Source organism: Peromyscus leucopus, chromosome 1, assembly GCF_004664715.2.
Source record: "Peromyscus leucopus breed LL Stock chromosome 1, UCI_PerLeu_2.1, whole genome shotgun sequence".
NCBI lineage: Eukaryota > Metazoa > Chordata > Mammalia > Rodentia > Cricetidae > Peromyscus > Peromyscus leucopus.
In genome coordinates, this window is record NC_051063.1 from 69792717 (window position 1) to 69807328 (window position 14612).

The 14612-nt window shown below is 46.9% G+C and overlaps 1 protein-coding gene across 2 annotated transcripts in view; it reads right to left on the minus strand.

Annotated features, from left to right (window-relative positions):
* Dock1 (dedicator of cytokinesis 1) overlaps positions 1-14612 on the minus strand; it is a 514664-nt gene that overhangs the window by 403867 nt on the left and 96185 nt on the right. For both annotated transcript variants that reach the window (XM_028868987.2, XM_028868996.2), the window contains exons 16-19: positions 13979-14051; positions 8705-8808; positions 7783-7966; positions 2985-3082 (exon numbers count right to left, since the gene is read on the minus strand). In XM_028868987.2, coding sequence (XP_028724820.1) covers positions 2985-3082; positions 7783-7966; positions 8705-8808; positions 13979-14051 — 459 coding nt within the window. The remainder of the gene's footprint in view (positions 1-2984; positions 3083-7782; positions 7967-8704; positions 8809-13978; positions 14052-14612) is intronic.

Here is a 14612-nt window from a genome sequence, read left to right on the forward strand (position 1 = left end):
GGAGACTCTCAAAGGGGTGGCTGCATCAGATGTTGGGTCCAGACTTTGAGATGTCCCACCTACACACCAGCACCCACAATCTCTGGCAGACAATACAGGGGATCTAAGATGTCACAGCCTTGTGAAGCCTGGGGAAGCAGGCCCTAGGAACCTGATCCCAAACTGGTGGTGGCTCCCACTGCCCACCTGTGCTTCGTGCTTTAAAATTAGAAGAACCGGCAGAACTGTGGCTCCGGGAGACATGAGTCCTGGTTGTCTGCCACTGTGCTACCCAACCTCTATGACACAGAGAAAAGAGTACACACAACTGGCAGAAGATACACTACCCTTTCATTCAATATCTCCAGTCTGGGCATGACAAGATCCTAATCAACTCTGATTATCTGGGTCTGTACAACCTTGTTGCATTTCCCCACCATTTTCAGATTGTAAATCTTGGCAAAGGTCAAAACTCCATGCCATCTGCTAACAGCCCAATGTCCCTGCCAACAGGCTCCCTGGGTACCCAGCTCATCACAGTTCATGCAAACTCCCTGCATTAGACCTACCAATGGTACTCAGACAAATGGCATGGCTCAGAGTCAGAACTGGAGGGAGCAGAGCCTCCTTCTCTGCGCACAGCACCTGGAAGTCAGGGACAAACAGCTGGAAAGGGTCCCCACATACAGCCAAAGGCCTGTTTCTCAGACACCTCCCCCTCCCCCCTCACTCTCTGAGTACCCGGTGAAGAATCAGCAAGCCACCTTCATTCTCCACGTTTGTGGGAATCCATTGCTTTCCCTAAACATACAAATTCCTTTCTCAATCCATCAAATGCTGCTGTCCCTCCTCCACCAGTTATGAAAATACACAAGAGAGTCATGGGATAAATAGAATACACCCCACTAGCTATCAAGAAGAAAGCACTCTGGACAACCAGACTCCTCAAGTCTGCATGACGTAGGCAAGTCAGTTTGTCTCCCCAGGACCAGCATGGGTGAAGTGTGGTGGCAGAGGGGAAGGAACCAGTCAGGCACACAGGTAAAGCCAGGTGAGGTCACCCCAGCCCAGCCAGAAGAACCAGCTCAGCAGAAGGAGGGAGAGAGAGGAAAACCACTACCACGGATGAACATTCAGATAGAATAATACATTGGCTGTGGGGAATAGAGAAGAGAACAAGATGATTCTAGATTTTTTTTTTCCTGGTGTGACACCAAATCAACAGAAGTACAATGAATTTGTGACATGGGGACTTCAAAATGAAAGACAAAATTTCATTAAATGCATGTCTTTTAAAGTGCGTTCATTTATCCACCCCGGTTTCCATCTGAACTGGGGATTTAGAACCCAAGGAAGTATAAAATGCAATTAGCGTTGTCCAAGGCATTGGTATGAGAACAGGACCGAGGAGATGATTAAAATTTTAAGATGAGCGAGGGTACGTTGGAGTGGGTATACAACGGAGGCAGGGGAAGCAGTACAACCAAATTAATTCACGCTGAAGTTAAGCACATTGCCGGTTAATTAAGGCCATTTTAAGTAATTAATTTTCCAGAGATAAGGCAGTCCCCTACTGCACACTCCTCTCACAGAGGGTGAAGAACTGAAGAGGCCAAATCAGGCAGTAGAGAAATGATTTATGAAACACCACAGGCCACTGGCCAGCTTAGCACCCCCTGGCCCAGAGGGATCACCCTGACAACGGTGACATATGTGAGCAAGGGAATGGCATTCAAGCACCTTCTATGGAACCTGGGAGAAGAACCCTAGGTAGAAAGGATGTCAGAAGCACCAACTATTAGAGAATAAGAGGGACAGAACTTGATGCTTCAAGAAGCTGGGATCACTGCTCGGACATGGGCTTCCAGGTCAGGACACCGAGCGGAGAGGGTCTACATAAACAGCAGTGCCTATACAGTGCGGAGTCCCCGTGGAGTGCTCGGCTATAAATCATACATCTATATCACATCCCTTCACCAGGGCTCAGGGGCCATTGGAGATGAGGGGGCAGAAAGATGTTAAGAGCCAGAGATCAGAAAGGTCCAGAGTGAAACAGTGTCCTCTGGGTGGGACTGTTAGCTGCCCCCATGAACACACAGCAGCTGTGGTTGTCTGCACAAGACCTGCATAAGATGAAGCCAGATAAGCCCCTCCTACTAAGTGAGGAGCGGTGGATAGTTGATGGTTTCTCAGGGAGAGCTTGTTTTCTTTCAAGTTGTGGCTCCTGGTGGATTAACAAAGCTCCAGTGAATGGTTCCCTGCCCAGGAGTTTATGGGCTTCACAAATTGGAATTTTTCGAAAAAGACATGAAGTAGGGAAGGGGAGTAGGGAGGTGTGGGGATGAATCTGAGAGGAGTTGAGGGGAGGATGAAGGTGAATGTAATCAAAATATATTGTATGAAGTTCTCAAATAATGAAAATATTTCAAATAAATGCATACAAAAACAAACAAAACTAACTAATATCTTCCATTTCTCCAGAGTCAAAATGTGAGGCTAGAAGATGAGCTCAATGCCACACAGGAAGGAAATGACCAGGTCAGACTCTGGGTGCTTATAATATTTCTACCACACACAGAGCTGACTTCCCATGTCATTCTGAGTAACCTGAAGAATCATGAGTTAGTAATAAAAATGGTGACAATGACCTTGGTAAGAGTGAAGCAGCGCAGTACACACAGGATATCCCGCATGGGTTAAAAGCAGGCTACCATGTCCCATGAAACCCCAAGAACCCAGAGAAGAAGGCAATGTCATGGCTGAAAGAGGCCACCGAGCACGGTCAACAGCATCAAGAACTCATCAAAAGAGGAAACAGCATCTAGCAGCAGGTGGATTCAAAGCCCGCGCCTTCCAAGTTAAGCCAGAGAGCCCTTCCAAAAGAGCCCAGCAGTACTTAAGTCACTGCCAAGAGACTATAACCAGAATCTTGCACTCCCCAGGGGTCAGTGCATGATAAGGGACACGAAACCCAAGACCAAGCCTCCCTCCACAGCCCATGTTACCTTCACCACCTCACCACCGTCCACCTTCATCAACTGCCGCAAGTTCTGCTGTAGAAGGTTGGTGTTGGATCTCCACTTCAGCAACCCCAGGAGGTCCACTGCAAACAGAACGCAAGAATCAGTTCCCCATTCCCATGAGAACTTCGTCTCAAATTCATGCCGCATGTGAAGTCCTCCGCGAACACTTCTCAAAAGAAAGCGCGACTCAATTTCAAAAGGTTCGCCTGTTAAATATTTCATTACTGAGTGCCAACATACTTAACACCAGTGAAGTTGAAGTCATTATTTCCAGCCACATTTACCAGAAAATGATGTTCATGTAGGAGCTTTCAAAATGCATTTGAGAACCAAAACAGGGGTAGTGTTTCTCACCTATTGGAGACTGCTGCCAACCAACGTAACACTTTAAAGATGTTGCCCACCCAGAAAGGGCTGCCAAGCCCTCGTCCCCCAAGTGGCTTTTCCTGTTCAAGAACAAATATCTAACTTTTTTAAAATAAAATAAAATAAAATAAAATAAAATAAAATAAAATAAATTTACGTCCTGAAACCGCAAGTTGAGCAATCTGTGGAGCCATAAAACAGGAGGAATTGAGAGTTCTTCTTGAGCAGTTGCCTGCTGCCCTCCGAGCTGTTTGTGGGTTTTAGTAGAAAAGGCCAAGATGGAATACACTAGATCTTAAAGATCCAAAGGAAGGGGACACATCCGTATTAGAAGTACATATTTGTGAGGGTCATGAGGGGAGAAGGGGCGTGTCCACAAGTGTATGTGTAGAGGCCCAAGGTCAACCTTGGGTATTGATTCCTCCTCAACCATTCTGCATGTTGCTTTTTAAGACAGGATCTCCCACGGAATCTGTAGTTTAACTCAACTCAATGGGCTGGGCAATGAGTTCCGGGAATCCACCTGTCTCCACCCACCCACTCCCAAGGGCTAAGGTTACAGGCACAACATGCCTCTGCTTTTATGTGGGTGCTAAGGACCCGCATGATTTCTTCATGTTTGCACAGCAGGCAGTCTACAGACAGAGACATTTCCCCAGGCCTCGGGTTCTTTTTGTTTTGCTTTGTTGTTAAAGCTTGAAGGATTTTTGCTGAAGACATTAAGACGTTCTTTAAGGTAGGAAGACAGAATCTAAGTCCTGTCTAGGAAAGCACACGTGCCTGCACCCCTTCACTTGCGGTTTTATCACTGTGCCATGACTTGTAAAAATGCAACTAGCAAACTGCATCTCATCTACTGTTTATGTGTATCAGGAGCATCAGCTACAGAAGAAACTGCAAGCCCCAAAATAAATAAATAAAAATGAATAAATAAAGTCAAGGCTCACACTAACACTGAAAGCAAGCATATAATTTTGGATCTAGGTAAGAATTCGGTAAACAGCCATGCATTCTAATTTCAGAATCAAGCCGCACAAAAGCCATCTACAGCCCATACAGATTTTCATGTATTTCCCATCACCTCGGGCATCTCTGAGAACTAAAAGAATAAAGGGGGGGGGGGCAGCACACAGCACCCACGTACACTGTGGGTTATGTAAAGTCAGCTGAGTCACACAGTAACTACAGCACACTGGGCAGGGAGTTTCCTTGTTTTCTTGTCTGAACAGCGGATACAATGCTGCATAATTTGCAGCTCAGCTAAAAAGAATCCAATGATACAACACGTACGCAAGCTTATCAGGACACGCAACACAAAATGCAAACAGCAGCAGCCCTTCAATTATGAAAGGAGCTAGAAATCTGGGGTGGAAGTTGACATGTTGTCATTTCTAACTGAAAGCAAAGTAACAAGAAAGGATACATCTTGTCCTGACACACTCCTGGTCCCAGGGTTGGGGGTATTTCCATCTCACAAGTAAGTGATCAATGTTTCTTTAATGATGACCAATGAACGTCATTCATTCCAAGTTGGTGCCACATGTGATATGACTGGGCTGAGCCTAAGCTCTATATTGCAACTTTCAATTTTTATTCATTTACTTATTTTTGGGTTTTGTACTTTTGTTTTATTTTGTTGTTTGTTTGTTCTGTTTTGAGACAGGGCTTACTAGACAGGTCATTATAACACATGGACTTCCACTCTGGGTTCTGAACTGCAAATATGAGTAAAAAAAAGTTCAAAAGAGTAAATTAATAGATCATCTCATGGGGTGGTGCTTAAGGAAACAGCTTGCCCCACCCCCACAGAACTACTAGTCAGAAAAGGCCTTCTTTGCTCCATCCTATATTCCCAGGGACTCAACACAGTTGGATTCATAATTATTCTTTGTTTCATGAGTCCTTTCTCTCTCATTACACAGTAAGCTAATTGAGACGAGGAATCACATCTCACAGCTTTTTTCCTATCCCTTATGGCAGCCTACACAGCGCTGAGGACAGAGATCTTTAATACAAACCTTGATGAATAATTCAGCCCCTGCTTTTTTCTCTAAGTAATGGAACTTTGCAGGAACAAATTATGGTTTCAGGAAAATGATTCCCTCAGAGGAGAATCTGGGACTCCACACTCAGATGCCAACTGGGGCACCCCCCATCTTATATACTCCTGGTATGGCACAATCCCAAAAAGGGGTATCAGTGCTGGCATGAAATGAAAGCCAGATTCCTCCTTCTGTTCAGTGAGCAGCATCACTTTGGAATTTCCTTGTTGCTTGGCAACAGCTGCTGCTGAGACCAGGGCTCTCTCCCTGGGTACCAGGGAGGGAATCACCCTGCAGATGGTGAGATTCAAGGAGCTGGAAGGTGAAAGGAGGAATCCACACACCACCCTGGGAGGTTTCCTCCCCCTACCGCCCACACTCTCTCTGGAAGGGATGTGTGGTTTCAAAAAGATGCTGTGGATGAGACTTGTTTTGAAAGAAAATGATGATCAAATTTCAAATAATATCTAGCAATCAATACATCTGGAACATGACCGATATATAAGACGATGGCTTCCTCCGAAGTAAAAAGTGACACACAGCAGATCTCAGCACCTGCTGAAACACTAAAGCACCACATATAGGTGACCCAGTGACCCAACTAGGGACACCACCATTAGCCTGCATTAAACCAAGCACAAACACTAGTTTGTTGAGCATACCCAGAGAGTTTCACTCCTAGCACTGGAGCATTCTTTCCACAGCCCAGTCACAAGCTGGAGCCCACACAGCTGACTCATGTACCCTGGGCACCAAACTCCTGCACATCCTCCCCTCCCCCACTGCTTGCACAAATCCAGTCACCCTGGGAAGGAGTTTCATTTGCTGGTGGGGATTACCACATGGCAGGAAGTTAGGACCCTTCAGAAATGATTCAGACAAACCCATGATGACTTAGCAATTAGGAAGCATCCAAATGGCCCCAGAGTATCAGTAGTCACAGTGACCCAAGCAACCCAAAAGTGTCTGGTAACTTAAGCCCCTCACTAATACTCAGGAAGCCAGTGGTGGGAAAGCACCTCGGGGTAAAGCTGAGAAAGAGAGACAGAAGAAGCAGGCAGAGAACGTCTGGAAGACATCTGACCCAGGGCTGGCATGCCTAAGCCCTCAGGACTCCAACATTTCTCCCCTCCAGAGTCCCATCTTCCAAAGGACAGGGTTACCTCTGTGCTAGGTTTACCCTGTCAGAGTCCAAAAGATGCCTGCCCCTCAGCAAATCTCCAACTCCAGCCATGACTGACAGACAACACGGAGATGTGATTCCTGATAATGGCAGACATTAATAATCACAATTCACATCAGGCAGTTAAGAGAGAAAAAAAATTGGATTTTCAAGCTCCATTTCAAGAGAGCATAAAGTCTCTGCACAGCTATGATACAGCCACATTAGGAGGATGCGGTTTTTAAATGAAGGATTTGTACGGAGAGCCTCTGCCTCCTCCAGACGGAGTCACAGCAACAGCACTGGTGTGCTCTGAATAAGAAGTGTCTCCACCGGACTGCTGTGTTTCTGGGGAAGCGGCAAGCAGTGGGAAATGAACTCAGCCAGCCCAGGGACAAGGGGAACCCGCTGGTGAGTGACCTGCCACATTAGGCTGAGCTGAGTGTACGTGCATCAGCAAAGAGGCCTTATCTCACACCACCAGGGGCCTAGAAAATGCCGGGCAGACCAACTTCTCCAAAGGAAGATAACCTGGAATTATCTCAAGGAGAAGCCAAGACAGGAGAAGGCACAAAGACGGGAGGCACCTTGCACCAGAAGGCCTCACACCAGACGGTCTACATGCTAGTCAGAAAGCTCTGGAAGCAGGCATGGGTTCAGGCGACCTTGATTAAGGTCTTTCCAGGGTTAAGATAGGACCAAGGTTCAACTCCATTCTCTGATCTGATTTCAAATCTTATAAACTTCCCCTGATGCCTTATTTCTTTCTTTTGTCTGGAAAATATCTTAAAGAGGAAGTCCAGAGCTGGCAAGATGGCTGAGTGGATAACATCGCTTGCTTGCCAACAAGCCTGATGAAACTAAGTTCAATGCCCAGTATCCACAGAGGAAGGAGAGAACCAATTCCTAGAACTCTTCCTCTGACTATGACTAACCCCCCTCCCTGCACACACACCTTAAATAAATACATGTTTAAAAATAAAAATAAGTCCTTTCATTGTTTGACCTCCCTGCAGAGCTAATCCTTAAACGAAAATAGAAGAGTGAATTTTAAACTGTGACGGATGCCACCTCCTCTTCCCGAGTGCACTGACATCTATGTGGGTCCTTATCAAAGGACAGAGTGAATGACACACCCACAGCAAACGCCTCTGCTCAACCAGCAGCCAAAAGGGATGTGTTTGGGAGGGAGGAGTGTTCTAGAACTCACCATTCTGGGTCAGTTTGGTGGAGCACACCAGCGTAGAGATCTGGAAAGAGTCCTTGCTGATGGTGCAGCTCCCCAGACTCTGCATGCCCTTGCCTGTGGCCGAGTGACCCTTTTCTTCCAACTCCGCCTTGGTAGAAGGGAGGCTCAAGTATGTGGCTGCGTCTTCCAGCTTTTTGGCTTCAGCCTGTGGGTTTGATCGGACAGTATGTCAAACCACATTCATCGAGGCCACCATCCAGGTTATGCATGCTTTATTGTGTTGAATCCTTTCAAGCTTCACACCCCCTTCTGTGCTGTGTTCTACGATGTCCTTTAACAATGTTCCCGCTTCCTGTGGATTAATTCACATCCCCAGCCTTCATAGACGGCACCGAATGTGTTATTGCCTGTCATCTTCTCTCGTTAGGAACAGCAAAAGGGCTGGTCATCATAACTGCTCATTTACATAATTAAATGTAGCTCAATGCTAGAGAGCAGCTCTCTCCTCAGGGTGGGTAAATGTCAGCTGTGATGCTCATCTTGATCGCAGGCTTGGCTGGAGTGAGAAGCTATCTGGAGTTTGGTAAAGCACACCGCTAAGTGTGTCTGTGACAGAGAATGGACTACGAGGGAAAAGTTACCTCCTGAAACCAGGCACGCCCCAAGATTAGAGAATCTGATGGAAGAAGAGAAAGTCTACCTCCACTGTACTCTCTCACTCGGCTTCCCCGCCACGATGATGTGAGTGGCCCCATCACATCCTCCCCATCATGAAGGACTGAAAGCTCTGGTATCTGTACCAGAGTGCACCCTGCATCCCTCTAGATGTTTTCCTCAGGTATTCGGTCACAGCCGTGTAAAACGAACAGCCCAGTTCAGGTGACAAAGTCTCAAAGGATCAACCACATAAGTATCCCCAGGGCCCCAGAAATGATGCGCGTACCTTGTAGACAATAAGGTCATGTTCCCCGTCTCTCAGGGTGGTCCCATCGTATCTCATCAGCTTCACAAAGGCCAGTGCGAAGATTTTCTCAGATTTATCCTTAGCTACAAAGAAAACCAATAATCACCCTCCGCAACACTTAGGACAAAGTGACATTAGCACATTCTACCAAGGACACCTTTATGAGAACAATCACTACACTTAGCACTGGTGAAGCCAAAGGAAGATGGAGAGAAATGGACCACGGTCACGACGAGGAAGAATGTATCATGGAAGGGTCAGCTGTCCTCAAAGCAGTTCCAACACTCAATTCCAAGCCCCAGGGAAGACGACACTGTGGACTGTGAGAAGCGACTGACTCCAGAATAAAGAGCAGGAAAGTTCTGCAGAAGGCTACGAGGGAAGGCCCCTGATGCTACAATTCCAGAGCGATAAGGAACAGCCAAAGTGGACATGGCGTGCTGTGAGCAGGAACAAAGAGAGACGAGGGTGTGAACAGGAGTAGAAACCTAAGACGTGGCAAAGGGCCAGCACGGGGAAGGAAAACTCACCGCTGGGGGCCTGAAGACCTGATTGGAAAATTCTAATGCCTTTGGCAAGAAAGTGCAACAGCCAGACCTGCGTGTGGGGCACATGCCCCTCCCCTTCATTCAAGTTTCCCCACAGCGTCTAAGATTCAGTGGCCCACCTGCTCGTACATGTTCTCTGCATCTGATGGAGTTTTCTTCCTTGGTTTTCATCACTGGCAGATAAGTGTGTGGGGAGGGGACTTGTCATTATTATTGCTAGTGTCAGTCTACTGAGCCCTGGACTCTAAAGGTTTGCGAGTACACATATGTGTCTGTGTCTGTGTGTACAGGTGTATATGTATATACATGCATATTTATATTTAAGTGTGTATGTATTTCTATATATGTGTATGTGAACACATGTGTGTATGTATATGTATGTCTACATATGTCCGCATCTGTATGTCCATGTGTGTATACGTGTGTGAGTGTGTATGTTCATGTAGGTACGGGTATGTGTACAAAGGTAGGTGTGTACATGAGTGTATATGTTTGTATATTGTGTATGTATATGTGTAGGTGTGTAGATGTATGTATATATGTGTGTGAGAGCATATGTGTGATTGCATATAGGTATATATGTGAACATGTGTATATGTGTATTGTACATGTGTATATGTACCTATGTGTGTATGCATGTGTGTATATGAGTGTATATGTGTGCATATTTGTATATGTGTGTATATGTGAGCATATATATGTGTATATGGGTGTATATATGTGTGAATGTGTATATGTCTGTATGTATTTTTTTACTGCCATTTTCCAGTGCATGAAATAAAACCTGGCAAACAATAGCTACTCAAAAACTACTAGCTCTAGTTAGGCAGAGGACCAACACACAGGTAAGATCTGTTAGGCCACAAAGAAAGCAAAACCCGGAAGCATGCACAGGAGTGAGGGGACAGAGGCCCTGCGGGTGGATGGTCGGAACAGGTGTCTCTGAGAAGGGGGACAAACCATGTGACAGGAAGAAAGGATGCAACACAGAGGTCAAGTGGCAACAAGGACCCAGCTCATGTGGGGACAGAAGGCCAATGTGGCTGGTGAGTGGGCTGTGAGGCCACACGCAGCAGGGACAGGGAAGGTGGGGACAAACAGAGTCAAGACTGAAGAGATGAACTCCACAGCTGCCACCTAAGTATGGCACACAGACACGGAGGTGCAGAGCCAGAAAATGTGTCAAAGGTATACGTTCAAAAGTCTGTTCGGACAGGAAGGGACAGAGGAAGACATGGAAGGAGCACACATCCATCTTCCTCCAGTTAAGGGGCTCAAAACACTCACTCACCCTAGGACCTCACTGCCCTAGAAGTCATATCTTACTTATCCTGATAGTTACACTACCTTTCTTCTAGGCAACAGGGGCTCAGTAAATAGGGGCTAATGAGTTAGTTAAGGACAGTCAACCAACCAAAAACTAGAGACATAGAAATGGAAGAGATGTGCCTTACTAATCTAAAACACACCTTCCTAGAGGGGCAGCAGGGCACGTGAAAGCTGGAGTGTCCAAGTGATAAGGACCGGCTCCTGCTAAGCTTGAGTCCTCAGGGGAGCAGCAAGCTCTAGACATACGTTCAGTGGCACTTAGCAGCAGACAGCTTCTACTAAGCCTACCACTGAGTGGCACTAAAAGGGGGGCATCATTCATTAACCCTACATCTTCAAAAGTCAAGGAAGGGTCACTGTCCATCACATGCTCACTAAGAGCCATCACAAAGTAGATGAATTATTCTCCCACAAACTCAGAGTCCTATATAGCAGGAACCAACATATTCTTGAAGAGTAGCCAAGGCTACCTTACCCAGACAAGCCTGCTTCCAATCCAGAAAGACTCAGCTTCTAGCTAGACCATGAAGACACATCAACAACACATGAACCAGTATGTCCAGATGGCCAACAAGCTGCCAGCAGGGCATGTCCTCACATGTCAGCACCAAGCTTTCTAGTCTAACCTAAATCTTACCCCATCACTTCTTCTCCATCCCCAGCTCCAAGGTAGAAAGCTTGTGTGTGGCTAGTGGGCAGCAAAGGGGGGACAACATGTCCTGAATTCTTTTCTTCTCTGACCCAGGCTGTGTTTACTCCTGCCCAGCTGCAGAAGCCCCTATGGTTGCCCTCAGTAGCTGGCAAACAAGATCTCATGAGTGCCACATTTACAATGCTCAACATGTCTCCAGAACCCCACAAACTGTGGCCTTTGAGACTTTATTAATTATGCAAATGTGTTTGGCATGTCAGGTGATAGCATCTTGTCTATAATGAATACTTAAAACTGACGAGAAAAACAAGGATTTTGAAAGTTAGCATGCTAGAGATCTTCCTCTGCCCTGGTATAATTCATTGGCGAATGAGTTGGTTAAGAAAGTGGCTCTGGAGTAATTCTGACACAGTCCGCTATGCAGTCTAGAACTCTTACCCACTGGGCTTCCTCCACGGAACCAGGAGGTCCCACAGCCCCTTACCTGCCTTGGGATAATGTGTGTCCAGGAAGCCAGGCCTGCTCTGCATGGCCTTCCCACCTTCCCAAGAGTGCCTAAGCTCTTCCTGCTGCCCCCTCAGCAAAGCTCTGGCCCAGACCTAGAGCACACCTGGGCTGCTGAACCTGTGCAGCACACACCTGTGCCCAGAAAACCCTTTTCACCAGCCCCCATCTGTCCACAGCCCACTTCAGGCAGTGCACATCTTAGTCCTGGCTACAGTTCCTCAGGTGGTCCTACACACTAACACCATGCTGCCACTTAGCCCATCGTCTACAAGAGGGGAGCCTTCCTCTCCTTGTTAAATAGACAGGTGCTAACAAAAGGCCAGGAAATGGCATTGGCCTTGCCACTCCCCGATGGCACTGGAGTGCAGCACTAAGGCATGGGTTCAACCCGAAGCACTGACTCGAAAGCCTCTACCCAGAGTTCCTCATATGTAACATGAGAATTCAGGCCAGGAACACTGAATCTGGGGGCTTCCGGCGAGGTTTGATCCAAACAACACAGTGAAGCACCGATATCAGCTTCAAGGTTATGAGCTCACAATCAGTAACCCTGCCCATCATCCTGGGGTTTCAACCATCCAGGGCATCATGCACACTGAACAGAATTTGGCCTTCTGCCTGCTGCCCCAAACATGGCCTAGCCCTAAGGCAAGCACAGTGGTGGAACTCCACATCTCTAGCTGGCCTTCACTCACCTGCTTCTCACCTTTAAGGTGACCTCTGATGGCCCTTACTCAATCCCTGAGCTTCTCACACTGTTCGGCTATGACTGGGAGACGAGGCTGCCATGCTCTCCTTCTATCCCACAATGATCCATCACAATGGCCCCCTGGCTGTTTTAGAGTCTTTGTTTAATCACTTCCTGGCCTTGAACACCCTAAGTAAGCACCCTTATAGGCTGATACTCACATATGGCTCTCCAGATCTGCAGGACCTATGCCCTCTCCCTCCTAACTCCTCCAAATGACAGCAGCCCAGGCTTCTCATTGGCCCTACCCAGAGGACTACACATCTCCCAGCAATAAGCCTCAGCACATGTTCAGCCCCCAGGCCACTGTTCACCCTGCTGTCACACACACACCTGACCACAGCGAGGGTCTGAGCCCCCAGAAACTGTCAGATGGAGACAGATGAGCACTCATCACAGCAACAGGGATCTCTCAGGAGCCAACACTTCGCTGAAGACAGCTAAAGGATGGCATTTCTGTCCTAAGCTAGGATTTTAGAGACTCGTGCTTAGGAATCTGCAGGAGGCCACAAAGTCTAGAACTAATTGTCCCCCTGTGTGGCCCCCATGTGGTCATCTGAGGCACATTATCACACAGGTCACTCTTCTCATACCCAACTCAATGTCACACATTTCAGGCAATTAGAGGACAGGAAGTAATTGTATCATCCTTCTGCGATAGCTTAGTGTGAAGTTTAGCAAGGGGCTACATCTTTAGCAGGCTCTTAATTCAACCAATGTGATGAAAAAAGCCTCAGCAGTGAGTGAGTGAACGATTCTTTCAGGAGCGGGAAAGGGAAGATGTGAGAACAGGTTCCCTCATCTAGGCTTGGTATCAAGGTCAATGTTACACCAATGTCTAGGAGAGCTCCAGCTAAGCTCCAGCAATCAAGAGCCATCAACAAAGACAAAGAGGGTTCAAGTTCTCCATTCTAAGACAAAGAGCACTAAGAGGCAATTTTCCAAATGATCGGTTGTGTTTTCGTGACTTTCCTAAGAGACTGGAATGGGGTAAGTCAAAGAAGAAAGCGGGCTGGAAAGATGGCTCACAGTTAAGAGCTCCTATCGAGGACCTGAGCTCAGTTCACAGAACCCACATAGGGCAGCTCCCAACAGTGTACAACTCTAGCTCCAGAGTAACTGAAGTCCTCTTCTGTATCCACTGGCACAGCACTCACGTCCACAAACCCAAACTCAGACACACACATAGAAATATAGCTAAAAATAAAATCTTTAAAAACACAGAAGAGAGGCATGAGAAAGAGGAGCAAGGAGCAGGTGCACAGACCATCCCAGAGGAAAGCAGAAAAGGAACTCCCCTGAGATCTGGTCAGTGATGTTCTCCAGGGACAAGTTCAGGTGAAAGACATGGCCAAGGAGCCACAACATCACTGTAAATGACAGCCCTGTCCTAAAGCCATCCAGAGCAGGTGTTGCCTGCTAAGCTTTTCCCTTGAAATCAAACACTGATAAAGTGGCCCATTACTCACAGTCCTGCGAGGATCTATGGCGGAAGGTAAATCGAAGGTGACTCCGGTTCACATCCTCAATGGGGATGGCCACCTTGAAGAATCAAAAGGGGACATGTGAGTACCTTTCCCAACATCCTCCAGCAGGAAGTGCTTAATTCGGCCTAGATACTGGCACCAATAAACATTCCAGCACTAGAGCAAGGGAAACACTGTCTATCTTATCCTTATATGATTTCCGCCAAAGGCAAAATGTCTTTTGAAAATTTAAACAAGATAATATTGTGAAGGACACCAAGCCAACTCTGCTAGACAGCCAGATATTTTTTTGTTTTAACACTCAGATGCACAGGCTCAGATTCTATTTTTGAAAGTCACTGTCTTCATTGTAGCCCCCACATAAAGGTATCTACATCCGCTCTGCAGCTGCAACAAGAAAGCTTTCTTGTTACATTGTAGCCAAAGAACAAGGCTTTATGTGTGCTGCCTGCGAGCAAAGACTGCCCCTAAGGTTCATGTCAATATCTCTATCCCAGAGCCCACCCCTTACTTTCTGCGATTCAGGTTCTTGGGGGTAGGAAGATATATGACAGTGGGTACCGTGGCGCTGTGGCTAGGCATTCTGTCAATAAAAACCCACACACGCTGGCATCGC